The sequence below is a fragment of the Embiotoca jacksoni genome, unplaced genomic scaffold, assembly GCF_022577435.1.
Source record: "Embiotoca jacksoni isolate LCO1_2020_lvr unplaced genomic scaffold, fEmbJac1.0.p SCAF_1, whole genome shotgun sequence".
Lineage (NCBI taxonomy): Eukaryota > Metazoa > Chordata > Actinopteri > Embiotocidae > Embiotoca > Embiotoca jacksoni.
In genome coordinates, this window is record NW_027185229.1 from 18202294 (window position 1) to 18230041 (window position 27748).

General features: G+C 40.0%; 3 protein-coding genes across 6 annotated transcripts; 1 reads left to right on the forward strand and 2 right to left on the reverse strand.

Annotated features, from left to right (window-relative positions):
• Positions 1 to 1268: 1268 nt before the first annotated feature.
• On the reverse strand, positions 1269 to 3331 carry LOC138197361 (tumor necrosis factor receptor superfamily member 4). Its single transcript, XM_069148139.1, has 7 exons — positions 3250 to 3331; positions 2994 to 3098; positions 2579 to 2713; positions 2422 to 2488; positions 2069 to 2328; positions 1869 to 1979; positions 1269 to 1354 (listed from the first exon to the last, which is right to left on the reverse strand). Exons 1-7 carry the CDS (start codon positions 3329 to 3331, stop codon positions 1269 to 1271), a joined length of 846 nt encoding a protein of 281 aa, XP_069004240.1.
• Positions 3332 to 7188: 3857 nt separating this feature from the next.
• ddi2 (DNA-damage inducible protein 2) lies at positions 7189 to 18759 on the forward strand. 4 transcript variants are annotated; one of them, XM_069145010.1, is made up of 10 exons: positions 7189 to 7288; positions 7485 to 7692; positions 9672 to 9801; positions 10788 to 11219; positions 11330 to 11456; positions 11753 to 11880; positions 12692 to 12820; positions 13327 to 13430; positions 13587 to 13779; positions 16197 to 18759. In XM_069145010.1, exons 2-10 carry the CDS (start codon positions 7555 to 7557, stop codon positions 17702 to 17704), a joined length of 2889 nt encoding a protein of 962 aa, XP_069001111.1. In that variant the 5' UTR covers positions 7189 to 7288; positions 7485 to 7554; the 3' UTR covers positions 17705 to 18759. The 4 variants fall into 4 exon arrangements, with proteins under 4 accessions (XP_069001111.1, XP_069001130.1, XP_069001120.1 ...); XM_069145029.1 differs by adding an exon at positions 15807 to 15855 and having other exon boundaries at positions 7190 to 7692; positions 16197 to 16237; XM_069145019.1 differs by having other exon boundaries at positions 7190 to 7692; positions 15807 to 16267.
• Positions 18760 to 22910: 4151 nt separating this feature from the next.
• On the reverse strand, positions 22911 to 27539 carry cplane2 (ciliogenesis and planar polarity effector 2). Its single transcript, XM_069145042.1, has 5 exons — positions 27221 to 27539; positions 24931 to 25083; positions 24606 to 24730; positions 24336 to 24475; positions 22911 to 24043 (listed from the first exon to the last, which is right to left on the reverse strand). The coding sequence occupies exons 1-5, from the start codon at positions 27330 to 27332 to the stop codon at positions 23818 to 23820; spliced, it is 756 nt and encodes a 251-aa protein (XP_069001143.1). The 5' UTR covers positions 27333 to 27539; the 3' UTR covers positions 22911 to 23817.
• Positions 27540 to 27748: the final 209 nt, after the last annotated feature.

The window sequence follows — 27748 nt, forward strand, 5'->3', positions numbered from 1 at the left end:
AAAAGCGTGCATGCCTGCATGCATGCATGTGTTTGTGTGGTTTCTCAGTCAAACTGAATAAAGAAAAGTAAAAGAGGGGAAGGCTTTCACAACTCCTCTGAATGTACTGATCTGAGATACATCGCCAGTGACGTACAAACAGCATGAAAGTCCTCACATTTACAGCAGTAATCTTTCCAAAAGCCAAGATAAAAACATGAGGGGAGGCGCCTCCTCTCTCAGTGGGAAAAAGCCACTGATTTAAATCTGCACGGGAACTCCCCCACCCCAACATACCACTGAAAGCATGGGAGGGGGGGGGGGTTTCCGTGTTTTCTATCTAGCAGACAGCATAATATAGCATAATACTTTTAAAAGTAGGAATTGATTGTTTATACTTTTCTATTATAATGTTTATACTGTATATTTCACAGACATGTCACAGGCCCCATTAAAGCACATTACAGTATGACATTACATAATGTAATGTGATTTAACAATTCTGATATAATACATAAGAATATTTAGAACAGCATGTACTGGCAGAGCATTATACAAAAATCTGCATATACAAATTTGTAATAAATAGTAAAGTTATACAGATAGTGATTTTTCTCAGTAAAATAATTTTGATATGCTGTATTTATGCATGCTCAATAATCCAGGAAAGAAATCTCAGAAGGTTGAAACAGGTCATTTAAACCCAAAGTTTAGTAGGAGACACGTTTCATCACTCATCCAAGTGACTTTGTCAGTCTCAGCTGATTGCGAGTATCCCCCTAACCTTGTAAACAGCAGAGCTGCATGACAGCCAAAACCTGCATGTTTGAACAAACAGCTTCATATGCAGATAGTCGTGTTCATTATGTCCACATGTACTATTTCAGAGGACAGAGGAATAGCTGCAACCACAGCATTTTAGGATGGCAAACTGGTACAACGTGACATTATTATCAGGGCATACAACAGTTTACCTAGCAAAAGCAGATTTTTATAACTTAGATTGTTTCACAGTTTAAAAAAGTGAGGTATAAGACGTGTACATTTCTCAGATAATTCACTCAATATTCTATCAAGCCCTTCAGCAGAACAAACAAATGTCAAATATTGACCATACTGCAGATTGCGAATAAATCTGTTACATTACAGATACAGTAAGTAGTTTTCTAATGTATTTTTATCATGAAAAAAAAAATTAAGTGATCAGTTTGAAATTACTCATATGATGACTGTCTGATCTAAAGATGATCAGAATTAGTTTACAGATTCATTTCAAGTAAGATTTCACCTCAAGACTCGTGAGGATTGAGTTTGAGGGAGGACGCACTGCCATCGCCGCTTTCCTCAACTGGCCTCCGATAAAATGAGTCAGTTGCTGCAAACAAATAATGAGGCATAATCAATTAACACAATTAATGTTCAAAATAGCCATTTTGCCATTTAAACAGATATTGGCCACATTTGCTAAACGGCACAGAGATAAAAAAAATAAAAAAAAAATAAAAAAAAATGTTTGAGCTAAAGAATAACAGCATTCACTTTCACCTGTTCAAGGAGTTTGATGTTTAAAGGACTAAAGTAGCATTTTAAGAATTCTGTTTATTCTCTTTCTTGCTGAGAGTCAGATCTGTTCCTCTTTCAGACTTGTACTGCAAATATTAAGCTACAGCCAGTTATCTTAGTTTAACATGAAGACATGAAACAGGGTACAGGGCTGTCTTGGCTCTGGCTGACTACTGCTTGGTCAGAAGATGGCTCATATTTCGAATACAGACATGAGAGTGGTATAAATCGTCTCATTCGACTCTCAGCAAGAAATAAGATACAAAGTGTTTTTTCTATTTTAGCATTATTTTCCGTTATGCAGAATCACTTTACTTATGACATACTTTGTACTGTAGTTTTTTTCTGCCAGCTAGAAGTGTTGTGCAGCCAGCAGGTCACAGCAGTCAGTACAAGCAGTCCAATAAATACCAATACACCTATGACAAGGGTCACACCTGCAAGACAAGACAAGCGAGCCACAGGTTACTTCACAATACTTTTGAATCTGAGGTTGCGCCATGAATGATCACAATGAGGGTTTTACCATTGTGGTTTCCAACATTTGAGGGAGCGGAGGGCAGCGTTTCTTCCCTCCAAATGGTCTGTTTTGGAGCAGCTGTGGTGGTGACAGTGTGCATCTTCTGAGTTTGGGCCCCCCCACGAGGACGGTGGGTTGTTAGGCGTGTGAGAGAAACAATTTTGCTCATTGTGGAGGTTGTAATCATGTGAGTAATAGTCTTCAACTCATCACAGATGACATCTGAGGTCTTGGTTCCATTGACTTTCACTCCGGCAGATTTACAGCTAGATTTAAGGATAAAAGATAAAGCTAAAAACATTGCCTTACTACTACAGACACGGTTTAGACGCAAGGTATTTAAACACTAGAATACATACTCTTTCCATTTTTGACAAGGCATGTTGATAACTTTGTTGAAATATCCATCTTCACATTCTTCACACTCTGGAATATATGAAAAAGAGTTATTCATTTTAAAACAACACATTTTCTTTGACATGAATGGTAATATATTGTTGAGATATATTTCTATACCTCCTTCTTTTAGTCCAAATCCTTCTTTACATTTGCAGGTGGAAGAATCTTGTTCTCCGGGAACAGATTTTCCACGACACTGGCATTTTGTGTTTGTCGTTTTTGTGCAGCTCTGTTCAGCAACACTTCCCATCTCTACAAGGACAACAGCAACACCAAATAAAGAACATTTTAAAGGTAAAAAAAAATAAATTTAAAATTTAAAAAAAAAAAAAAAGCATTCATCATATTTGAAAACTGTAGCTTAAACAAATCAGAAACAAATGTTCCACTTTTTGTAACATGATTTGATGCTACCATGAATACTACGCTTCAAGTTTAGGCTCTGTCAGCTCTGCGTTTATCAGATATACATTATACAATACAGGCGTTTTTTTTTGTTTTTTTTTATCTTACCACAAGCTTCAACACTTACTGTTATAGCAAACTGTACATGGTTTGCACTGTTGAGAATCATTTTCCACCGGCTGGTAATATCCTTCAGTGCAGGGTTCACAACCATTACCAGTGATTTTGGAACCTTTATATATTTCACAGTGTCAAAAGAAAACAAATTTACTTTGACAACATTAACATACTTAAAGCACATTGTATGAATAAGAAGATGAAACCAAAGACTGGATTCTACAGCATTATACAGAATGAAGAGTAATGTATAAGTCGCATCTTACCTTTAGGGCAAGTCCTTGCATCCAAATCTGCAATTAGTATCATAAGCATCAAAATGAATACAAGTTGTTTGAGCAGACCCATATTCAGTGCTAGTGCTGGGAAACAACAGTTTCCTGAGATAGAAGACAAAGAGATTGAGCTAAAAAAAAATCACCCAGACTGCTCGTCAGCACCTTGTTATAGGTCTGATGGAAAAAAAAAAAAAAAAAACATATTCCCAAAATACCACGCTGTCGCTCTCGGTTTTATAACGTGTGACATACTTTCCAATGAGAAAACAAACAATGAATGCAAGGAAAATATAAAGTTGATTCATTATGTTTGTCTACATGTTGTTTGTTTTAGGATTTAGTGGAATTTCTAAATCAGCTGAAAATCTAAAATGAGATTTCACAAACACTTAAAAGTTTTCAGCGTAATCAGTTGTGTCTGTCATTTGTCTTTTTTTTAATGCAAAAATTAAGTCAAGGTTCACTTACAAGTTTTTGACTTATTACGGGCTTCCTGGCAGGATGATTTTGTTCAGTTAAATGGAAATGATGGAACAGTTTAGCGCTCTTAACCTTACTTGTTTCTTTCTTCCTTTTTCTTTCTGTTTCTTTTTATATATATATATATATATATATGTACACACATACATATATATTTATCTTAATTAACATCTTCATTGTTCTTATTTGCCTTGTTAATTGTTTAAACCTGTAGTGTGGAACTTTTGTCTCCCCTTTGTACCAGTGGGTGCAATTACAAAAACCTATCGACATTTGCTTACATCGTAGGCTTCGCTGTAGCCTACTTCTTTGCTACTGCTGCTAGGCATGTAGACATGGTCAAGACTACTGTCTGAAGTTCAAACCGAGCATCGGAATGGGGAAGAAAGGTGATTTAAGTGACTTTGAACGTGGCATGGTTGTTGGTGCCAGACGGGCTGGTCTGAGTATTTCAGAAACTGCTTATCTACTGGGATTTTCACACACAACCATCTCTAGGGTTTATGGATAATGGTCCGAAAAAGAGAAAATATCCAGTGAGTGGCAGTTCTCTGGGCGAAAATGGAGGTCAGAGGAGGACGGCCAGACTGGTTCGAGATGATAGAAAGGCAACAGTAACTCAAATAACCACTCGTTACAACCAAGGCATGCAGAAGACCATCTCTGAACGCACAACACGTGGAACCTTGAAGCAGATGGGCTGCAGCAGCAGAAGACCACCGGGTGCCACTCCTGTCAGCTAAGAAAAGGAAACCGAGGCTATAATTCACACGGGCTCACCAAAATTGGACAATAGAAGATTGGAAAAACGTTGCCTGGTCTGATGAGTCTCGATTTCTGCTGCGACATTCAGATGGTCGTGTCACAATTTGGCGTAAACCAATTGTACCAATTGAGCATCGTTTAAATGCCACAGCCTACCTGAGTATTGTTGTTGACCGTGTCCATCAGTTTATGACCACAGTGTACCATCTTCCGATGGCTACTTCCAGCAGGATAACGCGCCATGTCACAAAGCTCAAATCATCTCAAACTGGTTTCTTGAACATGACAATGAGTTCACTGTACTCCAATGGCCTCCACGGTCACCAGATCTCAATCCAATAGAGCACCTTTGGGATAGTGGTGGAACGGGAGAGTCGCTTCATGCATGTGCAGCTGCCAAATCTGCAGCAATTGCGTGATGGTATCATGTCAATGTGGACCAAAATCTCTGAGGAATGTTTCCAGCACCTTGTTGAATCTATGCCACGAAATCAAATGTGCTTGAAATTAAATTTAAAAAATGATTTTGCTGTTGCATGACATGTTAGCAACAAAATCATTTCTGTTATATTCTTTCACAAAGAAAACCTCTACATGACAAGCCGATGTGGATTTTCTAACATATTGTATAAGGTTTTACTTCTCAGCCATATAGTAGGATGTATGCTCTTTTCTCACAGGCAACTGTATATACTTCAGTACTTCAACTGATCAAACAGTCATTGCATTTCTAGCTCAACTTTTAAATCTGTATTTTAATGACTTTACAAATCAATAAATATGAGTAAATTGGATTGAACTGAAATAACTATATATTTTTCAAGATGCTATTTGTTACAGCAACATCAACACTCACAATAGTATTAGTCATTTTCCATCTATGCAGCAGCCTGCATCACTATAAAGTTTTTTTTTAGGAAATACATTGTAATACTGTATATTCAAAAGCAGACATAGAGATATTTTTGGCCTTTAACCTTTAAGCTTTCTCATTCTTTCAGGAAAATAGCTAGAACTGTTGCTGTCGGAAACTGACGCTTTATGTTTTTTTTTGCCAGTAAGAACATGACGTTGTATCTTTTGCATATGGACTCAAACATAGACAGAAACAGCGATATATTATTGATTCATCTGCAAGATACAACCACGCAAATACCACAAGCTCCTGAAAACGGATGTTGAAACAATTCCACCTACATCAGTCAGTTCAATTATGAAAACAATCTAAGTAAAGCATCACAGAATTTTTTTGATAGAGCCTATTTATATTGAAGTGACTGCAAAAATCCAATATCATAATAAATTAATTTAGTGAAATAAGTGAAAAGTATACGACAGAGGTCTTCAACCAGTAAATCAGGGAAAAAGGTTGAAGATCCCTGATCTACGTTATTTGGGGAGTCACTGATGTGATGGGTCGAGCTGTCATCACGACAACAAAATCAGTGAGAGATGATAAATGTCTTGCCGCATTTGTGTCAAGAGGCCAATTGTTTGTCTCTTTTGAACATAACTGGTAAAGCTTGGCAAACTCTCGTGTAAGATACACCGCTCAGCCACAACATTAAAGCAAGAGTACACACCCCATTAAATGTATACAAATAAATGACATAAATGTATTCATGTGCACGAAAAAAAGAGGACATTAAATACGCTATACACATTTTCAGGGGGAAGATATTATCACTGGCATATTTTCAGGGTGAAAACGGGTTTTTATCGTTGATAGCAAATTGTATTTTGGTGGTAAAAGAAGGGCTCAAGGAGGGCTTATGTGTTGCTTATAAAGTTGAGACTTGTATTTGCATAATATAAACCTTAGTTTTGGTTAACAAACACCTTATTTCATATGTATACAAAGGGGATGGTGCTATTTAAATAAAATAGCCTATAACTACAAATATTGTCATTTACAATGTGACATCTATCCATCCAGTATGGATTACCTATACCCACTGATTTTGGGCAAAGGCGGGTTTCACCCTGGACAGGTAGTCAATCTATCAAAGTCGCAATCTATCACTTTAAAATCACCAATTAACTTAACATGCATGTTTTTGGACTGGGAGCAATTTGAAACAGGTACAGGGAGAACATGCAAACTTCACACAGAAAGGCCCAAGCTATTATTATTATTATTATTATTATTATTATTATTATTTTTACTACTACTACGGCTACTACTACATTTATTGTAGGGACAGCGGAGCACTTTCTCCAAAAGACTCCTCCAGCTCCGCTGTCACAAGGACAGATACAGGAGATCATTCCTGCTGACCGCAATAAGACTGTACAATAACTCACCTCTGGCAAAATCCATCACACAACAATAACACTGTTGTCTGTGTTCTTGGTTGTTTGTATATAATATATATAGATATATACTGTACTGTATATACTGTATATACTGTGCATTTTTATATTTTATATTTTGTTACTGCTATTTTACTGCTATTTTATTGCTTTTCTATTATTCTATTATTATCTTATTGCTTCTGTATGCTGCTGTAGCGAAAAAAAAATTCCCCTCGGGGATTAATAAAGTAACTACCTAACCTAACCTAACCTTCCTAAATACGTGTAATTCCTACTTTATCCTGCAGATGGCGGTAGCAGAAGAGTGTCTCGAAGTGTTTACAAACGTAGAAGAAGAGAGAACTCACGACTGCAGCTTCTGTAATGCGACATGTCGAAAAACAAGCAGAATGAGATGCGGCACTAACTGAGCAATACTAGTTTAGTTGTTGTTAAAAGAGAAACCGCTCCATCAGGCTCCCACCCAGTAAGTGCAAAGCAGTCACTTTCTTTTGGTGTACTATTAGTTTCGCTTTTGACGCGCTTTTTTTAACAAAAAAAACATTTTTAAAAGCAGTAACTCTTTTAAATTGGGGGAGAAAAGATCCGAACAGGATTTTTGTGTTTTCCTCTGAAACGAAGGACCTGCACTAAAAAAAAAAAAAAACTCATTCTCGTTACAGCGGGTTTGTCCAGAGATCCTAACCCTACAACAAACAACAACAACAACAAGAAAAAAGAAAAGAAAAAGCGATGCTGGTCACTGTTTTCTGCGCGCCGAGGGATCGCCCAGAAACCACCTTCGCCCTCGATGTGTCCCCTGAGCTGGAGCTGAGAGACTTTATTGCACTTTGTGAACTGGAATCAGGAATCCCAGCTGGGGAAATTCAGGCAAGACCTCCTCCTCCTCCTCCTCCTTCTCCTCCTTCTCCTCCTCAAAGCTGCATGTAGCCGGTGTGCTAACGTAGCAACAACAACAAAAAAAAAGGCTACCTCGGCTAGCTGACTTGCTAGCATGAATCGGGCGTTTTTGCTGCTCTGGTGTTGCGAAATTTGAGTTATCAACAACAGGGAAAAAAAATATATCGTGATGCTTTACGTCTCCCGTGTTTAATAACGATTACCAGCAGCGTGGGTGGCATTAATCAAGTCCCAACCCGAAGGCGAGCTAACGAAGCTTTTAAGTTTCCGAGGAGACTGGACGGATATGATGGTAGAAAAGGGGAAACTTGTTAGTGGAGTGAAGTTACTTTGGGCTTTTTTATTTTCTTTTTAAGAGCCCATCATTTGTCCGCCTGGTCACTCACTTCCATAGAAGTGTTTATCTTGACAGACATTAAAAAAAAAAGGCTGTCAAGATAAACAACACGACTACCATCGTGTCTTTCACAGTCACTGAAATGTTTCAGCTAAATAGTTTTGGTTTTTTTCAGCCTCCTTTTATGTTCAACTGTATAAAACAGCATTAATGTTATTTACTTTTTCAAAATTCTGTCAGAAAATAATAATTTTCTAACTTGTTTTTTTTTTTTTTTTACATAATCAAAAACCAGAAGTACAACACATTTACAACACACTTGCTCACCTGACAAAATATTATTTTTTTTTTTTGTGTGTGTCAATTGAGCTTTATACTGCACGTGTGTCAGCTGTTGTTTGACCAGAACCGAGGTTACATCAGTGTGAAGTTGGGTGTTCAATTCAAAAAGCCCTCAAGACAGAATCTGTAGTAACACTTGCCCAGAGGGCTCACCCCTTCATACTGCATACAATTTGTGAATTTTAAATATTTTTAGTTTTTTTTTCAATACCCTCAATGCCATTTTATACAATCCTCTTCTATTAAAACATGAGTTCTGTCCTGCTGCCTTAGCTAGAATCACTTCTGGTTTTTTTCGGCCGTCTCGGTATGCATATATTCATTACACAGAAATAACTACATTGGTCACACACGGTGATATAGACTAAAAAAAAAATGTGAACCCCTAGTTCACATGACATGGAAGGTATTTAAATAAATACCAACATAGTATTTATTACGTAATGATACATTGACATATCTAATGTAATATCCAGTTTAAAGTAGGGCTGTCACAATCATGGAATATAATATGATAATTTGTCATACAAATAAGTGTGATTCAACAAATGAATTGTCTTTTCCCCTTCTTTTTATGCAACTATTAAAATATTTTCGTTTAATAATATACTTAAACCTTATGAAGTAAAAGAGCCATTTATTTATTTGAATATAAATAAAAAAACGATATCTGTGTACCTTTTCAGCTATTGTAAACAAAAATTGCACAGGGCAGACGTAACATAAATAAACGTTTAGATTTGCAAAGCTGATACTAAAATATACAAAGAAATGACAAGTAAAAATAGGTACCAAAAATCAAAAACAATCTACTACGATGTTGCCAATGTTCCATTCATGTGCCATTAAAAGATTAGCAGAATAAAGTGGTGCAACAAGATGATGTCATTAAAAAAGCACCAATCAAACCCTCAAACAGGGGAAAACAACGCAGAAATATCAATGGAAATATGACATTTCCCTTAGTTTCATCCAGCTATTTTTTATACAGATAAATGGAAATGAAATTATTCTAACGACTTCAAAATCCCATCTGCCTTAACACAGTTTGGTCTGTTTAGAGATACGTTTGTGAGCACGCTGCAAACAAAGTGAAGAGTATAAATTGTACGGATACGTGACAACATGACATCAGGCAGTCAATAGCAGTAATATAAACATGTGATTTGAAGGTACCTGTTCTATCAGGCTCCAGCCAGTGAAACTACACAACATCACTTTGTCTTTGTGTTTACAAAAAATTTAATATTGTGTATTTTTCCAAATCCAGATCATGTATGTAGAACAGCCCCTAAAAGACCCCACTCGTGCCTTGGGGAACTACGGTGTTAAGGATGGAGACGTGGTGGTTCTCCGGCAAGCTGACAGAAGGCCACCACCAACTCAACCAGCCTTCCCAGGTAATATGTGTTTGTTAACATTACGTGAACACTAATGATATGATGGCAGAGGTGAAGTAGACCTGCAGGTTTTTGATAATGAGAGGGCTTGGATAAGATAGCTATCTAAAGAATGAGGAAAGTAAGTGCCATTTACGAGAAGAGAAAGGAGCGCACTGTCGTCAAGTTATACATTCAGGGACATAGCAGCAGCAGCAGCAACAACAACAACAACAGCAGCAGCAATATTAAGGAAACAAAGTTTATTTGTATAACACATTTAAATGCAACAAAAGGTCCCTAAAGTGCTGCACAACATCAAACTGAATTTAAACAATTGTAATGTCTTGAAACATTTAAGCCATTTGAGATAAAATAGCTATAAGACAAAATGTTAACAAAATTTTAAACACTATTTAGCCAAAACACACGGGGATATAGCTGACCAGTATAATACTCAAAACTCAAAATTAAAAAAAATCAAATTGCAATTTAATAGGGCCTAATCTGAAAATGCCGGTAAAAGTAATTATGTTCTCAGTCCGGATTTGAATAATGGTAGTAAACTTGATGACTTTAACTGGATGGGGAGGCTGTTCCAAAGTATCAACGGTGCAACTGAAAAAGCCTGGTCGGCCCTAAGGGCCAGTCTGGATCTAGGAACAACTAAAAGTTACTGGTCCAGTGACCGTACCAAGTGATGAAGAGTACAGGGGTGCAACAGGTCAAACAGATTAGCCATGGCTGTGTCATTTAAGCACTTACACAAACAAAACATTATTCCTGTACTGAACAGGTATCCAAATGTAAGGATGTTGTGAAATAAGAAATGTGCTCATGCTTACGTGTAACAGTCAGGAGCCTGCCTGAACCATTCTGAACCAATTACTACGGGAATATGAGTGATAGTAGACACATAAATAATGAATGCATTATCAATTTGGTAAGAAGGGTTTTGTACATGTAAAATGACAACATTCTCATCCTTTATCTTCTGTGCTCCTCAGGTCTGCCTCACATTGACTTTCGTTCTATCACCGTTCCGGGCACCTCTTCTTCAACCGGTCAACGTGGTGCTATAAGGCCGCAGCAACAGGCTCCACAGCTGCAGCCGCTGCAGCCACCGCAGCAGCCGCTACAGCCTCCGCCGCAGCAGCAGCAGCAGCAGCAGCAGCAGCAACAGCAGCAGCAGCAACAACAACAACAACAGCAGCAACAGCAGCAGCAGCAGCAGCAGGAACAGCAGCAGGAACCGCAGCAGGAACAGCAGCAGCGCGACCCGCAGTCTTCCACGTCAATGGCCTTTCGTGGCTCCTCTCCTCAGGGGCTGGACGACCCCGCCTTACTTCAGCAGATGCTATTATCGAATCCACACGAGCTTTCACTCCTTAAGGAGAGGAACCCTCCACTTGCTGAGGCCCTGCTGAGCGGAGACTTAGGTGAACGGTGTTCGATGTAATATGCCATAGTTTGTGTTTATGTTTATGCTGTTTATGTCTTTTATAATTAGATATAAATTGTTCACATTAGTGTAACTGTATTTCCTCAGAGCGATTTACCAAAGTGCTGCTGGAGCAACAGCAGGATCGAGCCAAGAGGGAGCAAGAGAGGATCAGACTTCTGACTGCTGACCCTTTTGATTTGGAAGCCCAGGCAAAGATTGAAGAGGACATCAGGTATTTGACATTTGAAGCCATTCAACCTCATGACACACTGTTATGTCAGAGATAGTTGATTACCTAGGGTCATTAACAACACATAATACTCCTCATCCTCACCATGGCACAGCTTTCATTTCACTTGCCAGTCACATGTTGTGGTGCTATATTTGGTACTGTGATAGTTTTTATGAGTTTCATGAACTTGACTGTACTTTGGAATGGAATAATGATGGAAAAATAAATAATAATATTGCTTCAACTATATAGGAATCACATTTTGACTCTTACCATTGTATTTGTGCATGTTCCAGGCAGCACAATGTGGAAGAAAACATGACCATTGCAATGGAGGAGGCCCCAGAAAGCTTTGGACAGGTGGTTATGCTGTACATTAACTGCAAAGTCAATGGCCACCCTGTGAAGGCTTTTGTTGACTCAGGTAATGATGATTAAATCCAGATACCTGTTGTAGCTACATGTGTTTTGGGGCAAGAACTGGAATGGTACTAAAATGTCGGTGTGCTACATAGAGGTTTAGTTTGTGTGGCTGAAAAGATATTAGGTTAGTTTTATGCAGCCCGTACTGTAGTCTCATGTATCAACCACCTTACTGTATGTCGGTTATATCTTTCTTCCCTCCCAGTATTTCAACAATTGGTTCATAAATGAAGATAGTTTTGGCTTGATTTACCTTTAAATTGTTACATTTCATGTACTTATGCGTGTCAACATTGCAACTTTATTACAAAATGATGTATGATGCATTCCACTTAGAGGAGCAGGAACGGGTGCTGTTTACTTTATTGTGGGTTTGAATTAATACAGACTTAAGTACGAAGATGTCTCCAGCTTGAAATAGTTGCTGTCAGTTACACTTTGAAGAGAAAGAAAACACATACAACTCAGTAGATGGGAGGCATCCTAAATCAGATACTCGACCTCATACAATCTTGAGTTTATTCCGGATATCCAAACTGCTCAGCCGGCTAGTGAGTGAGCCAAGACACCTGCCGAAGAAATAGATTTTCAGCCTCTCGTATGTGTGATTTCTTTCCCCCTTTCATGATTTGTACGTGCATGTTATGAATCAGCCAATATCTGGACGAGTAACCTCATCCTTGAGCTCAGAAATATTACTACTTACTGAACTATAATGATCAATGCAGCCTTGTGTTCCCATTTTCATTGCAAAGACAATTCTTGATTTTTTTTTTTTTTTTTTTTTTAACCCAGATGTTCCTTATTTTTAGGAGCCCAGATGACCATCATGAGCCAGGCGTGCGCAGAACGCTGTAACATTATGCGACTGGTGGACCGACGTTGGGCTGGGATCGCCAAAGGAGTGGGCACCCAGAAGATCATTGGCAGAGTTCACATGGGTTGGTTTCTGGATTTGTCCAAGTACAAGCAACACTGTACTTAATTCAAAGCAGGACTTGACTAGTTATTAAGACATTGAAGTGTGATGTGCTTTTATTTTATGACCCAGCATTGTGAAATAGGTGAACTCAGCACAGTTACTGGCTTACTATAGACTTAAAGCCATAGTTATGGTTTGAAATGTTTTGTTCCAAATGATAATGTAATATGTTTTTTTGGGGGTTGTGGTTATGAAATAGCTTTGTAAGAAACATTATAAACACTAATTTAACAGTATTAAATCCATTCAAGAAGATTAATTCTCTCATATTTTCACAGATATACTCAAACTACCTAAGTTTACTATTCACCACACCTTCAAAACTGCACATACAAATATAAAATGTTGGTTGAGATGGATTAATTTCAGAAAATTCAGCTATTCCTACGAATCCATCCATGTTCAAGTCTCTGCATGACAATTATTAGTATATGTGAATTCTTGTTTTTTGTCACACTTATCCAGCTCAGGTCCAGATAGAGGGAGACTTCCTTCCTTGTTCTTTCTCCATCTTGGAGGACCAGCCAATGGACATGCTGCTTGGCCTGGATATGCTGAAGAGACACCAGGTGTGAGCTCCTTTTATCTGAGTCCAGTGTGCAGTGCAGTATTGGATTGGTATTAATTAAATAGCATGAAGGTTCTCTTTTCTGCTTACTTTTTATTGAATGTACACCAAAGCGAAAGATCGTACGGGCGCATTATCTGTCCTGTTTTTCTTGCAGTGTTCGATCGACCTGAAGAAGAGCGTGCTTCTAATAGGAACTACAGGCACTGAAACCCGCTTCCTGTCTGAAGCAGAGCTGCCCGAATGTGCCCGACTGGCTTACGGAGCGGAGGGCCGTGAGGACGCCCGTCCAGAGGAGATCGCTGACAGAGAACTGGCTGAAGCACTTCAGAGGTCCATACAGGAAAGTGGTAAGAACCTGCCTCCAATATCTGCACTTCAGCTTGTTTTTCACCTCTGGTGGAACTACAGTTGCATGTGCCACTTAAAGCTTCTTACTCTCAACCCCATTTATGCAGTCATCTGAATTTTCAGTCACATGATCACTTCATGTCATCACCTCAGCAAATTAAATGTGCTTTACAATAAGACGAGGTCAGGAAATTGGCAGATGTCTTGTCAGGCAAATCAAAGCTTTTTTTCTTTTTTTTTTTTTACATGGAGAAGACAAATGAGATCTCAGCTATGATTAAGCTTTTTAGGCTTAAAGGGAAACAAACATTCATGATTTGAAACTTGAGCTCTGTGTGATGGCGGTTAGAATTATTTACCATTTACATCACTGGTGTAAACATCTGCCTCCATTCCTGCCAGTGGTGGGAGTAATGTTGTCTTTGTTCTAAATAGTCATAAGTACCGACAGTATATTCAGAGGAGCATGGATGAAAGGCTTCATTGTAGTGACTTCAACAAAGACTATTAATTTTTGTCACATTGTTGTTGACAACAGTGCAGATGGATCTCTGAGGAATGTGAGAACAGCACTTGAAGCCTCCTACATAGAAAAACCGAAAGGAACATTTAGTGCTAACACAAACGTAGGTGGTTACTTGTATGATCCAAAATATATTACGCAGACCAAGATTTTATGGCAGTGATACAGAGGTGAATTTTATTCATCAAAGAAAAATAATTGAAGCTGTTTTCTCATAAACTGGAGTTCTATATAAATCAGTGTCTCATTATGTCTTAGTCTTATAAACATAGAAATATTTTGTCCTATTTACATGATCTTGTTATTATAAGTAAAATATCCTGTTGCTGCAAAGTAAAATATGTCAGATGTAAAACAAAAGCTTTCGAAGAGATGGTGCTGGTAATGAATTGCACTGCCAAAAGGTAACTTCCAGACAAAGTGTGTTTGCTTGAACAACAATTAAAGATACCTGCAGAGTGTCGAACTAATAATACCATCAGTAAAACTAAGCAACTTACCCCAATGCAAGTTAAATAAAGTAATACAAGAACATAAGAACAGTTTCATGTGTGAGCCTTCTGCAATTTGACAACTGTACAACACGTTAAATTGTGTTTGTGGAGTTGTCAAACCGTTTGCTCCAACACAGACCTTAGCATTGTAAACTGCTAATAATGGTGGATTGTAGGTGGATTGTGTCTGTCCGTCTCTTGTTTGGGCAACATTGCAATACACATGGTGAGGCAATGTAAATTCATCAACCGGTTTTTCAGTTTATACATCCTTTATATCATACAATATCTCTGATGAGCAGGAATACTTAATGGAAATATTGGATTTTTAAATCATTTTATCATTCCTGTAATGAAGATTCTTTGTCATATATTTCAGTCAGTGGATTATAACGCAACAGACATTCTTGTCTGGTACCTTGTTTTAATGTGTAAACAGTTTCTCTTCGATTATGTCACAATATCAGACCGTATCCGGATGCTGAAAAAGTGTTTCCCTTTAATGCTTTCCAAGGCTTACATTATTATTTGTGCAACTGCGACACTCAGTCGTTGTTATTGTTTCCAGTCGTGTCCCCTGATGGCTGCAGATTGCTAATGGAGTGGAAACAAAGAGCAGCATTAATTATATAAAGCTGCATTATAAAGCTGCAGTGAATTCAAACTCAGAGTGGGGCACTGCAGCACAGCAGCCATGATGTGGAGCGAAGAAACCCTCCACCAGAGAAGAGACAGATGATTGATTCCGTTATGGTTATTGTTGTGATTTTGGTCAAATGTTCCACTGATGTGACCTCGTTTAGGCCCTCTGAGGTTTAGTGACGTCTATGTGATTACACTGTGATCGCTTTGTCGGGACTTAACGTGGGCTCAAGTTATTTTTGGATGACACTTTTCACATCTGTGTGTGTGAAAAGGCTGATAGTTTGGTGCATGCCCTGTGTGTGACTGCTAACTTTCTCCGTCCCTTTGCATGATGTGTGTGGTGTGTGGCCTAACCCCTGAGCAGGACAGCACTGATGCATTTGGAGACAGCTGGAGAGGGCCCTACCAACCAGGTACTGCAAATTCACAAGTCCATTGCCAGTGCTAAGTCCATTGCTATTTATTTCTTTTTATTTTGCTGTTATTTTGCTGCTGGGTCAGTTAATTGATGTCGTACTTTTGTTTTTACTTATTCATGTATTTATTATGAATACATAGAACTGTTAAAAAAGGAAAAAGTAGCACAATTAATGAATTATTTGTGCAGCCCGTATTCAAGAGTTTCAGTAAGGACATTTGTGTTTTGGGTTGTGTCTGAAGCTGTTAAATGTACATTATTCGAACTACTACTCTCACATGGGGTTCACGCAAATTCCAGTTGTTTAATTCCCAGTTATATTTTCTCTTACAATAGACACTGCAGATGGACAAACTACCTCACCGCAGCCTCCACCATTTACATTACCCAGAACCTTAGACCAAATGTCCTCACCCGCCTCCCCTTCCCAAAGCCACTCCTCTGGTCAAGCCCAGAACCCGAGCCTGGATCGCTCTCAGTCTGCCCCGGCCGCCTTGGAGCAAGTCTTAGCTCCAGGGCAGTGCCAAGGCCAACCTGGCTCCCAAGAGCTTCCCCGGCCTTCGTCCCCAGCGGAGGATGCAGCTCCCACACCGCGCCATCTCCATCCTCACCCTCTGCCTCTCCATAGCAACTCCAAAGTACCCCCTGTACCCGGTCCCTCAACAGATGTCCTCCGAACATGTGCCCCTCCTGCAGACATGACCCCGGTGTCCCAGGATCCAGGGGGTGAGGTACAACCTGCAGCCACTGAGGGGGATGCTGAATCAGATGAGGTGGTGAACAGCTCCATGGTCCCCCATCCACAGGAACTTTCCCCCATTCAGCCAATGGAGCAGGAGGCGACTGAGTCCGACAAGGCTGATAGCACCGAAGGCTGTCCAAGTGCTCCCTTCCAACCTGACTCGGTTGAAATGGAGTCTCCCACTGCCCCCCACGGTGTGGTTTCCTCTGAGAGGGACCAGCCTGATGGAGATCGCCGTTCCAGCTCTGACAGCATCCCCTCGCTAGCCGCGGCTCTAATGGAGCTCCATGAGCTGCTGGTATCCAACAATCGCGCTCAGTCCCAAAACCGCAGCAGCTCCTGCTCCCCCTCGCAGCCGTTCAGACAGGACACAGACAGAGTGTCCCCCGAGCCCTGCACCCCAACACCCGATAATACTCAACCATCCCCCTCTACTGCCATAACAGCCGGTGCAGAGCCGAGCAATGCCAAAGCCAACTATGCTGCTGCTGTGTCTGATGAGGAACCATCGAAGTGTCTTGTGCCCGACCTCTCTGGCCAGGATGAGCATCTAGGCGGAGATACAACAGAGACTGTGGAGGGGCGAGGACCACCGCAGTGTCCTGATGGCTCCGGGGAGAGGAGGGCAGATAGAAGGGGGCAAGATGAGGCCAGTAACATCGTCATTTCTCAGCCTGAACCAGAGGTTCCTCCTGATCCTGCAGGCGACCTGGAGTTCAGGGAGCCTCCTGAGGGGCAGCATGGGAGGGGGGTAGCAGACGGACAAGCCTCTGGCACCAACACCCCAGACACTCCTGGCCTCCAGACTGAGCACACTTTCCTCAGCCCTTTGTCCATGGCAGTGGGCTCACCGGAGGACGTTTCAAACACATCGTCCTCCTCTGCTCCTCCTCTTGCTCAGGCCCCCCAGCCTTCATCTCCAGCCCCTCTTCTTCCTTCTCCACATCCCTTTATAGAACAGTTTCCAGCGGAGCACATCCAGAGAATCCAGGCAGCAGGCTTTTCTGCCAGGGAGGCTGCGGAGGCACTGGAACAAGCCCATGGGGTTGTGGAGCTAGCTTTGCTGGCACTACTAGCCCGCAGTATCACTGTGCCCACCTAGACTCATAACCAGTCAAGTGAGTCCCCAGCCTCCCAACTCAGCATCTGTCTTATTTATACCTTGTTACTGATCCAGATGTCTCAGTTCCTTTTTAGCAGGGAGCACGTAAAAGCCACAGGGAAACGCTGTCTCTTGGTTTGTCGTACCGAATATCCAAGAACAAACAGGACAACTGGTTAAACTTTTCTGGCTATAAAAGATATGTGAGGTGTGTTTGCATGCAGATGTTTTGGGTGCCCACCCATTTCATTGGTTTTTAGAGATTTGGTATCATAGATTGATTTTCTTCTTGTTTTGTCGTCAAAGATTGACATATTCTTAAATGCCCAATAAACGATTGATTCTTGAACCATTAAATATTATTATAATTTCCCCTTTGTCATGAAAGTAATGTTGTGTTACGAGTTTAAATTTGTTGATCATCGATAAAATAATCTCAAGTGGAGAAGTATCAGCCCGACTCTCCATACCAGAATAACTGTGCCGTATGATCATTCAACACAAATATGGATATTTGAAGCGATTTGATGATAAACCTACTGATTTTCATACTGATTTTTACGTTTGTATCCTCTTAAATTTACAATCTGAACCCATTGATGGAAACGCTGCAAGGGTTGATCATTTGTGATCAAGTTTACATACGATATCTGCAGATATACGTGGAAAATTCATTCATTGTCACTCTAAAATAGCAACTGTTTTTGTTGAAGTATGATCATACACCATTTATTTGAATCAGTATGTCTATAACAGAAGGTGTCTTGTACTGTATCTATCATTTTCCCCAGTTTGAAAGTTTATCCATGTGTAGATTATAAAACTGTTTGTAACTTCTTTTCAGAAAGTCCTTCATGTGTCAAATCATCTGTTCATAGAAACATCCATTTTCATTTTGTAATCTGTTAGATTATGGCGGTCAAATGTTTTGTCATATAACAATTTGAATGGCTTTATTTGGGTCATATACCAACAATGTTCAGGCAGATTGAATTATTTACTTTTATCTTGGAATTTTAAATTGCAAATAAAATTAAACTAGTGTTTGTATAGTTTGTGTGAGTCGTAAAGTCCTTTTTCAAACATGAAATCTGAAACGACGGGGTTTCAGCTTCTAAAACCTGGGGATTATCTTGCATTGTAAACAGTAAACCTAAATCAACCAAAAAGCTGTGTTTTCTTTTTAAAGTTTTAAACAAATGATTACTGAAAAGATAAGTAGCAGATGAATTAATAATGTTTAACATCCATAATCTTGCTTGAAATCTTCTGACACCTTGGTTTGAGTGAGCCTGAGAAGAAGCACACCTGCTTCTAGTTTATGTGATTGCTGCTCGAAGCTCAGACTGCAGGTCACTTGGACTATTTAACCCGAGTGGTTTTAAGGCAGATGAAGGATGCAGCCACGTCCACGGTTGCACTTGAAGCCGAGTTGGAAGTCGGTCTGACGTGAAGCCTGAGAGCAGTTCCAGACTAAAACATTACGGCTCAATTTGACTGCAGAGAAGAAAACAGTGGCTGTTTGAGAAGTAGCACCATCAATAATCAACACTCCTACTTTGGAAATAATCATCCAGTGAATAATTTGATATCACAAGTGACAACCATGAAGTCAAAACAGCAGATTAGTTCAGGGTTTTCTTCTCAGGAAAGCAATAGTGAGCAGCACACGAGAGACCATGATGAAAGCGGTGACTCCCTGAACCAGCCTGAGGATTACAGGTAAGAACCATAGCAGCTAAAAGGCACAACTAAAAAATAAGTCACTTGAGCTTTCTTTTTAAATGTAGGATGATTATGATAGAATACCTTTGTCCTGTCCTAGTCCTCCCGCAGACCTATCTTCAGCTCTCAGGTCAGTGGCGTTGATGCGCATATTGGATTTGAAAGAAAGCCACTCGCCAATGCCAAAACTGTTCTCCACACCTGGACTACGGGAAGATGACTCAACTTTGTCCCCATTGGATGATCAGGATCAAATTAATGAAGGGTAAGACGGGTTTTAAATCTTTATACCTTAGTCAAATTTTACAGTTGATTAAATGTGGCTTTCTTTATAAATGCAGTGAAGCTGTTTCACTTGAGGAAGAAATCCCGAATGTATCATTCAAGTCAAAGTACATTCAAATTTGTAAGTTTACTTTTCCTCTTTTAATTCTCTTGTCAGTCACTAGAAAGTGTAATTTATGGCGATGTAAAGCTGCCCGTCTCTCTCCCTTCGCAGTCCCACTGTATCAGGACTACTGTCTGCAGTAGGTGAAAGAGAACCTGCACAGACTCGGACAGAGTTCTGTGTCTGACCTGATAACCCCCGAGTACCTACAGAGTCTGCCGTCCCGTCTCCGCCCTGACTGCCAGACTAGGACTACGTCCCTTCAGCTAAGGCCTCCTGACGGAACTTCATCTTCACCTCCAACCTCAACCTATCAAGAGTGACTCCCTGTACTCTCTGGCAAGGCCTGGATGAAGTGAAGTCATCTGGCCTGCTCAGCAGCCTGACAACCAGAGAGATTCGCCTTCAGGAGGTGTGTAAAATGGTTCATACTTTTCACTTCAGAGATGAACATGTTGCATTCAACTCATTTAGACCTTTAAAATCACAATCAAATGAAAGGCAAAGGACACGAGTGTTACTGGCCCTGCGGCAATATAATTCTCATTACACACCAAAAAATAATAATAATAATAGTGTGAGAGGAAAGAACAAGTTACCCACATCAGAAGGGTTTATACTGTCTGACTCTTGTTCGGCTGGTGCTGAGCACAGGGCATTTAGCATGTTATTGTGGCTTGTTGTTGGCATGTTGCATGTTAAAAAAAATACCCACATCAAGCATGTTAATATGTTCACTTTCAGCATTGCAACATCTGTACTTTTCATTTTATACACTAAAAGTTTAGCATTGAAAATGGAATTCAGCTTGTTCACAATCTCAAAGTGCAGTTTTTTTGGCTGAACATGCATATTAAAGGTTAAGTCTGGTGTTTATGGTATTGTTAACAAATTTCATGAAAAGAAAAGAGTAACGTCTCTTTACACTTCTGATATCCCTGCTCCGTCTGGTGCACTGAGCCTTTGCATCCATTCAGTTCCTTCTTTTAAAAAAAAAACTGCTCAGAAATGTGTAAAAGTTTCAGTAACTTCCATGTTTAAAAAAAAAAAAGGAAAAAAAAAAAAGAAGAAGCTGGTTACTGTACTTTTTACAAAATCAAATAAAAGGAAATGGTGGACTAGTCTGGGACAATTTACAGAAGCAGAATAATACACATTATCCATTTTTACCAGCCCTGTCCTTTAACTCTTTTAAAAGTATGTCTCTTTTAAATGTTGCGTGACAGTGAGACATTCTCGTCCCCTCATTTTCAAGTCCATGTTTGAGTTGATCGGCTCTGAAGCGTCTTACCTAAGGAGCCTCGGAGTGACTGTCAATCACTTCTATGCATCAAAGGCATCGAGGCAGACTCTGTCTCCAATTGGAGCATCACGTTTTGTTCTCCAACATTCGACATGTGATGGCAGCCAGTGAAAGGTGAGCGCTCCACATACAGCACCTCTTGTGTTTTTGAGCTGGCTGCATCGATGATGCTTAGTTGGGCTTCTGTCTCTTCCAGGTTTCTCATGGATCTGGAAGTACGACTGGGAGAGAGTGTGTTCATATCTCAGGTTGGCGACATTGTGCTTCAGCACTGCCCAGATTTCCCCAGCCTCCATGTGCCATACAGTGGGTACGGAAAGTATTCAGACCCCTTTAAATTTTTCACTCTTTGTTTCATTGCAGCCATTTGCTAAAATCAAAAAAGTTCATTTTATTTCTCATTAATGTACACTCAGCACTCCATCTTGACAGAAAAAAACAGAAATGTAGAAATTTGTGCAAATTTATTAAAAAGAAAAACTGAAATATCACATGGTCATAAGTATTCAGACCCTTTGCTCAGTATTGAGTAGAAGCACCCTTTTGAGCTAGTACAGCCATGAGTCTTCTTGGGAATGATGCAACAAGCTTTTCACACCTGGATTTGGGGATCCTCTGCCATTCTTCCTTGCAGATCCTCTCCAGTTCCGTCAGGTTGGATGGTGAACGTTGGTGGACAGACATTTTCAGGTCTCTCCAGAGATGCTCAATTGGGTTTAGGTCAGGGCTCTGGCTGGGCCAGTCAAGAATGGTCACAGAGTTGTTCCGAAGCCACTCCTTTGTTATTTTAGCTGTGTGCTTAGGGTCATTGTCTTGTTGGAAGGTGAACCTTCGGCCCAGTCTGAGGTCCAGAGCACTCTGGAAGAGGTTTTCTTCCAGGATATCTCAATCTTATCTCAATATCTTCAATTGCAACCAGTCGTCCTGTCCCTGCAGCTGAAAAACACCCCCATAGCATGATGCTGCCACCACCATGTTTCACTGTTGGGATTGTATTGGGCAGGTGATGAGCAGTGCCTGGTTTTCTCCACACATACCGCTTAGAATTAACGCCAAAAAGTTCAATCTTGGTCTCATCAGACCAGAGAATCTTATTTCTCATAGTCTGGGAGTCCTTCATGTGTTTTTTGGCAAACTCTATGTGGGCTTTCATATGTCTTGCACTGAGGAGAGGCTTCCGTCGGGCCACTCTGCCATAAAGCCCTGACTGGTGGAGGGCTGCAGTGATGGTTGATTTTGTGGAACTTTCTCCCATCTCCCTACTGCATCTCTGGAGCTCAGCCACAGTGATCTTTGGGTTCTTCTTTACCTCTCTCACCAAGGCTCTTCTCCCACGATTGCTTAGTTTAGCTGGACGGCCAGGTCTAGGAAGAGTTCTGGTCGTCCCAAACTTCTTCCATTTAAGGATTATGGAGGCCACTGTGCTCTTAGGAACCTTGAGTGCTGCAGAAATTATTTTGTAACCTTGGCCAGATCTGTGCCTTGCCACAATTCTGTCTCTGAGCTCCTTTGACAGTTCCTTCGACCTCATGATTCTCATTTGCTCTGACATGCACTGTGAGCTGTAAGGTCTTATATAGATAGGTGTGTGCCTTTCCTAATCAAGTCCAATCAGTTTAATTAAACACAGCTGGACTCCAATGAAGGAGTAGAACCATCTCAAGGAGGATCAGAAGAAATGGACAGCATGTGAGTTAAATATGAGTGTCACAGCAAAGGGTCTGAATACTTATGACCATGTGATATTTCAGTTTTTCTTTTTTAATAAATTTGCACAAATTTCTACATTTCTGTTTATTTCTGTCAAGATGGGGTGCTGAGTGTACATTAATGAGAAATAAAATGAACTTTTTTGATTTTAGCAAATGGCTGCAATGAAACAAAGAGTGAAAAATGTAAAGGGGTCTGAATACTTTCCGTACCCACTGTATGTGACCAACATGATGTACCAAGTTGTCCTTGTCAACCAGCAGCTGTAAGTCTGCTCTGTACTTCGTATAACTGGTTGTACTCAAAACCTATTGGCTTTTCATTCAGTCATTTATATTCTCCTGTCGAGGCAGCAGAACAGAGACTTCCTGTATTCACTCAAGAAACACAAAAACTTGCAAGACAACTTGACAAAACACCCTCAGATCTTCTGACTGTGGAATACTGACACATTATTTAACAAAAGCGCTAAGCAGAGTCGCTTTTTTAAATGGTTCAGTGATAATACAAAACTTAATACGCTGATTGTGTTCAAAGACACACACACACACAATATGAAAAAAGCACAAACTTTTCTGCATTTGAGGACTTTGCTCTTTGTTTTTTCAATTGAGATAAAATATAAATACAGGATTTTTGAGAGTCATTAATCATAAGTAGATAATCAAGATGACCAGAGGCCACAAAGCAAAAGCACTCAAATAAAAACAATATTTTGTATGTCACAATCTTTAAGATCAGGAAAAGTTGGTTGTGACGCAGCAATCCAGCATCATCGTGTCAATATAACCACAATCAGATTCAACATGTTTTTTTTACTTCATGACACTAATACAAGCTCTCCGACACGAGATAGGAGAACTTAAACCGTTTCAGAACAAAACTCAACCTTGAGAACCCGGTGATTTCACCATTAGCGCAATTTAATGACGTTAACAGCAGCCTCAGGCAGCAGCTGTGACCTCGTCTGTCCCCTCAAATCCATGTTCAGCGCTCTAGAGTCGCAGTCTCCTGCTGTGAATGGTGGCCGGCCGATCCGGCTGTAACGCAGTCTTGATGCCACAGGTTCTCTGCGAGGCAGTTGAGGAGCGGGGCTACGTCACCCAGCCCGTCACCCACCTCTCCGCCCATGCGCAGCACCGGTAAGCTCCATGTCTGCTGGAAGTCACTCACGTCTCTCTCTGCCACATCACAGTGCATGAAAAGGTCAAATCTGATGGACGCATTAAGGACAAGTGCTTATCTCTTTACTAATACTACAAAAACTAAAAAACATATATGTTTTTGAAGCTTTGTGCGTGTGTCAGCAGCAGACTCCTCTGTAGATGAGCAGTAGAAGTTAGTCAAATTAACCCAAGACAAAACATTTTGGCAAATCAGGGCAAAACTTCTTTTTTTCTTTATTGCATATCTCGTGTCACGTGCAATGAGCATTGATGTACAAACACTTACCAGAGATGGGCGCTTTCCTAAAACAACTTCAACTAAGTAACACAAAAGGATACTTGGTTCCAACCACCAGTTTCACAACACGACCAACAGATGGCGCCGTCCATTTAGCTATTTGATTTGACAGATCATCGAAGGATGTTCTGTCAGTGAAGGAGAACAGGAAGAGGATGGCGTCCACCTGCTCTTTACAGGACTGCAAGACAGAGGGTGGGGAAAATGTCCTCATCATGGTGTCAGGGTAAATATGTACGAGTTCATGATTCAGAGTAATACGGGTGAAGTCCTGTATTAAGTCTCATATTAAACTCTTATTTTATACATACTGGAAGCAGATGGTCAAATCTACGTAAGGCGTTCTCTCCACAGTCCCACAGCTGCAGACGGAAGAAAAGCACTCTGCCATTTTCTCTCAGCTTCACTGGCCAATACACCACCGTTGTCTCGATACCTTAAACAACAGATGATAAACTGGAGCCGTGACCTGTTTAACCAAAGAGTTTTATAATCCTATACAATACCTTAAAAACAAATGTCTCGCACTGATTGTAATCCAACTCGGAAAGTATTTTGAAAATCTAGTTTTGATTTGGTGGCTCCGCAACAGGGAGGAGAGGAAGAGGTGTGTGGGGGTGGGGGGGGGGGGGGTACCTGTGGTTTCATGGTGCATTTTAGGAATATTCAGGCCTGCAAGACGTGCTGCTAGTGCTGTTTTCCCAACTCCGCTCTTGCCAGAGATGAAGATCTTGTAATGAACTGTGTCCACAGCCACATGTGGAGGCATCACTGGAGACTCCAACAGGCCTGTTAAACAAGGATCCATTCAATCACTCTGTAACGATCAGTATTCAGCACCTGAATATGTTGTGTTACTCTTTTACAACAGAGAAGATGTTCCCGATTGCTGTTGTGTTGTTGTATTGCAGGATAGAGTCCACATTTTTACCAATTCAAAATAAATTGATTGGTAAGCTTTACTTTCTACTTCAAACTGATGTCTGGACAAAGATCATGGTGTCACTTTTGGGTTTGAAATTCTAAATAGTGCAGCAAAGTACAGCTTAGTTTGTATTCTACATGACAATAGCCAGTAGCAGATATAAAATTAAAAAAAAAAAATTAAATCACGACGTGTGAAGTTTCTTATTCTAAGGAATACTTCACAAAATATGAACATCAATATCCAATGTTTAAAAACTATTCAAATGAAAACTGCACAGTGGCGTCCAAAAGTCAGAGACCTCGAGGGATGGTACTTCTATTTGTCTTTGATTTGTTTTGATTCATACGCAAACCTTGTCATTACAAGTGAAATCTGTAAAAGAGTTAAATCTCTCGGAAAAATGTTCGCGGTGTTTCAGAATATCAACGTATTTATTTGCTTTAAGGACAACAGCACTCGAGCTGCGTGGACTCCACAAGTTTGTTAAAACCCAAATTTCCCAGCCTGATCTGACAATGTTCCAAAGAGCTTCTCATGACATCAGGAATGTTTGTCTTTCTCAGTCTTCAAGTGTCCCATAAATGTTCAGCGGGTTTGAGGAGGAAAGTCAGTGAAAGTCAGCACTCCTCTTGTCTTCTTTGCTTTTCAAGCACTTCTTCAAAGCTTTAAGGTTTGTTTGTGGTCATTATCCTGCTACACAATGAATCCTTATCCACAAAGATGCAAACTAAGGGGTGGAGTGTGTCTCTGAAGTGTGAAGAGGCGATTTGGTTCAGTGGTTCAACACCACCACACTTGTACATTCCCACCACCATGTTTCACTGTGGGTTTGATGCGCTGTAGGGTCTTCTGTTCATCATCTTCTGTTGCTGCCATAAATCTTAGACTTGGATTCATCAGTAAACAGAGCTTCTTCTTTTTTTTTTTTTTTTTTTTTTTTTTTACAATTATCCAGTGTGAAACGCTGGTATGTCTCAGCTGACCACAGCCATTTCTCCTCGTTTCCCCTGAAGTGAAGTGGTTTGGTTTGAAGTAGTGTTGGAATCTGAAACATTTCTTTTTCATTTTACGTGTCAATAGTTATTCTTTTAAATGTTTCTAAAACCTCAAACTTCCTGATTAATATGCAGGTTTCTATGAAATCTGACAGATTAGTGATGTGGTCTAGATCGTATGTTTCAGTCAAATTTGGAAATTTACAGTTTTTTTTAACAGCTTTAGTTACTTTTTATATTTGATACAATGGATAATATAACACGCATTTAAAGTAGAACACATTGTTATAGATTAAACCAGTGGTGTCCAACCTTTTCGGCCTCTGGCGTCTTACAAAATCATTGTAGTCGGGATCACATTTCATTTGTCTATGAATTGTTAACAGCTCCACCAAATAGTGATTTTTTTTTTTTTCCTCTGAACTTCTCACATGGTTTCATTTCAATAAATGATCTAATATCGCACTAAAAATCAAAGATTATAGAAAAATTCCAAAAACTGGAAACAGATTTGTGGATCAGAACTGGGTTTTTTTCCTTTCATCTCCCAATAATCATCTGGCGACCCCTCCGATGTTATTTATAATAATACATCAGTCAGAGGGACTAAACCAGTACTTTTACTTTTTAATACTTACATACTTTAATACTACATTTTGCTGCTAATACTATTGTACTTTAGTTTAAGTAGGCTTATTAATGAGGGACTTTTATGTTGTAATGGAGTCTTTTTTTTTTTTTAAATTGCTGTACAGGTCCTTTTACACAAGTGAAGGATCTGAATACTTCTTCCACCCGTGTTTTACTCTGATCAGACAGTGACAAGAGTTGCTGTGCTCCAGATGACATACTTCCTGTGATACCCAAACAAACAGTGCTCCTCCATGTCAGGACTCTTACTTGTGTAGAGCAGCAGCTTTGACAGAGTAGTGTTGTTTCAAATCACACACTGCCTGGAAATGAACTCATGTGAATACATCACCCGCCAAAAATGTGTCATTACCGAAGTTCTTGCGTCTCTTCTTGTGAAGGATTTTGCTGAAATAGTCTTTGCTGTCTTTACATCGGTGCCAGTCAGCCACCACGACTGATCCCGGAGGAGGAACTTGTGCCATGTTGGTTATGAATCTCGCATCGCACAGAGGTCCAACCAAGACACACAGTCGGCTCCTTGTAGAGACGGCGCTGATTTTAAACGTGATTTCAGAAACAAAACAGTCTTATTACTCATAAAGCGCGTCAATATATTACCAAATGTGCTCGGCAAAAGGTATTTTCAAGTAGTTCTACCAGATGAAGAAGCTTCCGTCAACTAAAACGTCCCTTGACAACCAATTGACGTCACTTCCGTCAGTTTGTGGTGTTGCCTTTGGGTTCTTTCAGAAAGTTGTAATGCCTGTTTTTTATTTTACTCACCTGTTATTTATTTGTTTATTTTGAGAACGAAAGGTCACATTTCGTAGAGAAGAGTTCACGTTAGACATTAGGTGTTTTACAGTTGGAGGTGAAATGCTCATAACGTCTCAATTAA

Bases quoted from the DNA above. Each gene is read 5' to 3' on its own strand.
- LOC138197361 (XM_069148139.1), bottom strand. From the start codon at position 3,331: ATGGGTCTGCTCAAACAACTTGTATTCATTTTGATGCTTATGATACTA. The intron at 2,329-2,421 runs GTATGTATTCTA...CCTTAAATCTAG, and splicing joins CCTTGTCAAAAATGGAAAGA to CTGTAAATCTGCCGGAGTGA. The intron at 1,355-1,868 runs GTATGTCATAAG...ATTTGTTTGCAG, and splicing joins GAAAAAAACTACAGTACAAA to CAACTGACTCATTTTATCGG.
- ddi2 (XM_069145010.1), top strand. From the start codon at position 7,555: ATGCTGGTCACTGTTTTCTGCGCGCCGAGGGATCGCCCAGAAACCACC. The intron at 7,693-9,671 runs GCAAGACCTCCT...TTCCAAATCCAG, and splicing joins TCCCAGCTGGGGAAATTCAG to ATCATGTATGTAGAACAGCC. The intron at 11,220-11,329 runs GTGAACGGTGTT...GTATTTCCTCAG, and splicing joins CCTGCTGAGCGGAGACTTAG to AGCGATTTACCAAAGTGCTG.
- cplane2 (XM_069145042.1), bottom strand. From the start codon at position 27,332: ATGGCACAAGTTCCTCCTCCGGGATCAGTCGTGGTGGCTGACTGGCAC. The intron at 24,731-24,930 runs GTACCCCCCCCC...CTGTTGTTTAAG, and splicing joins AATGCACCATGAAACCACAG to GTATCGAGACAACGGTGGTG. The intron at 24,044-24,335 runs GTATCCTTTTGT...TGCGTCCATCAG, and splicing joins AAACTGGTGGTTGGAACCAA to ATTTGACCTTTTCATGCACT.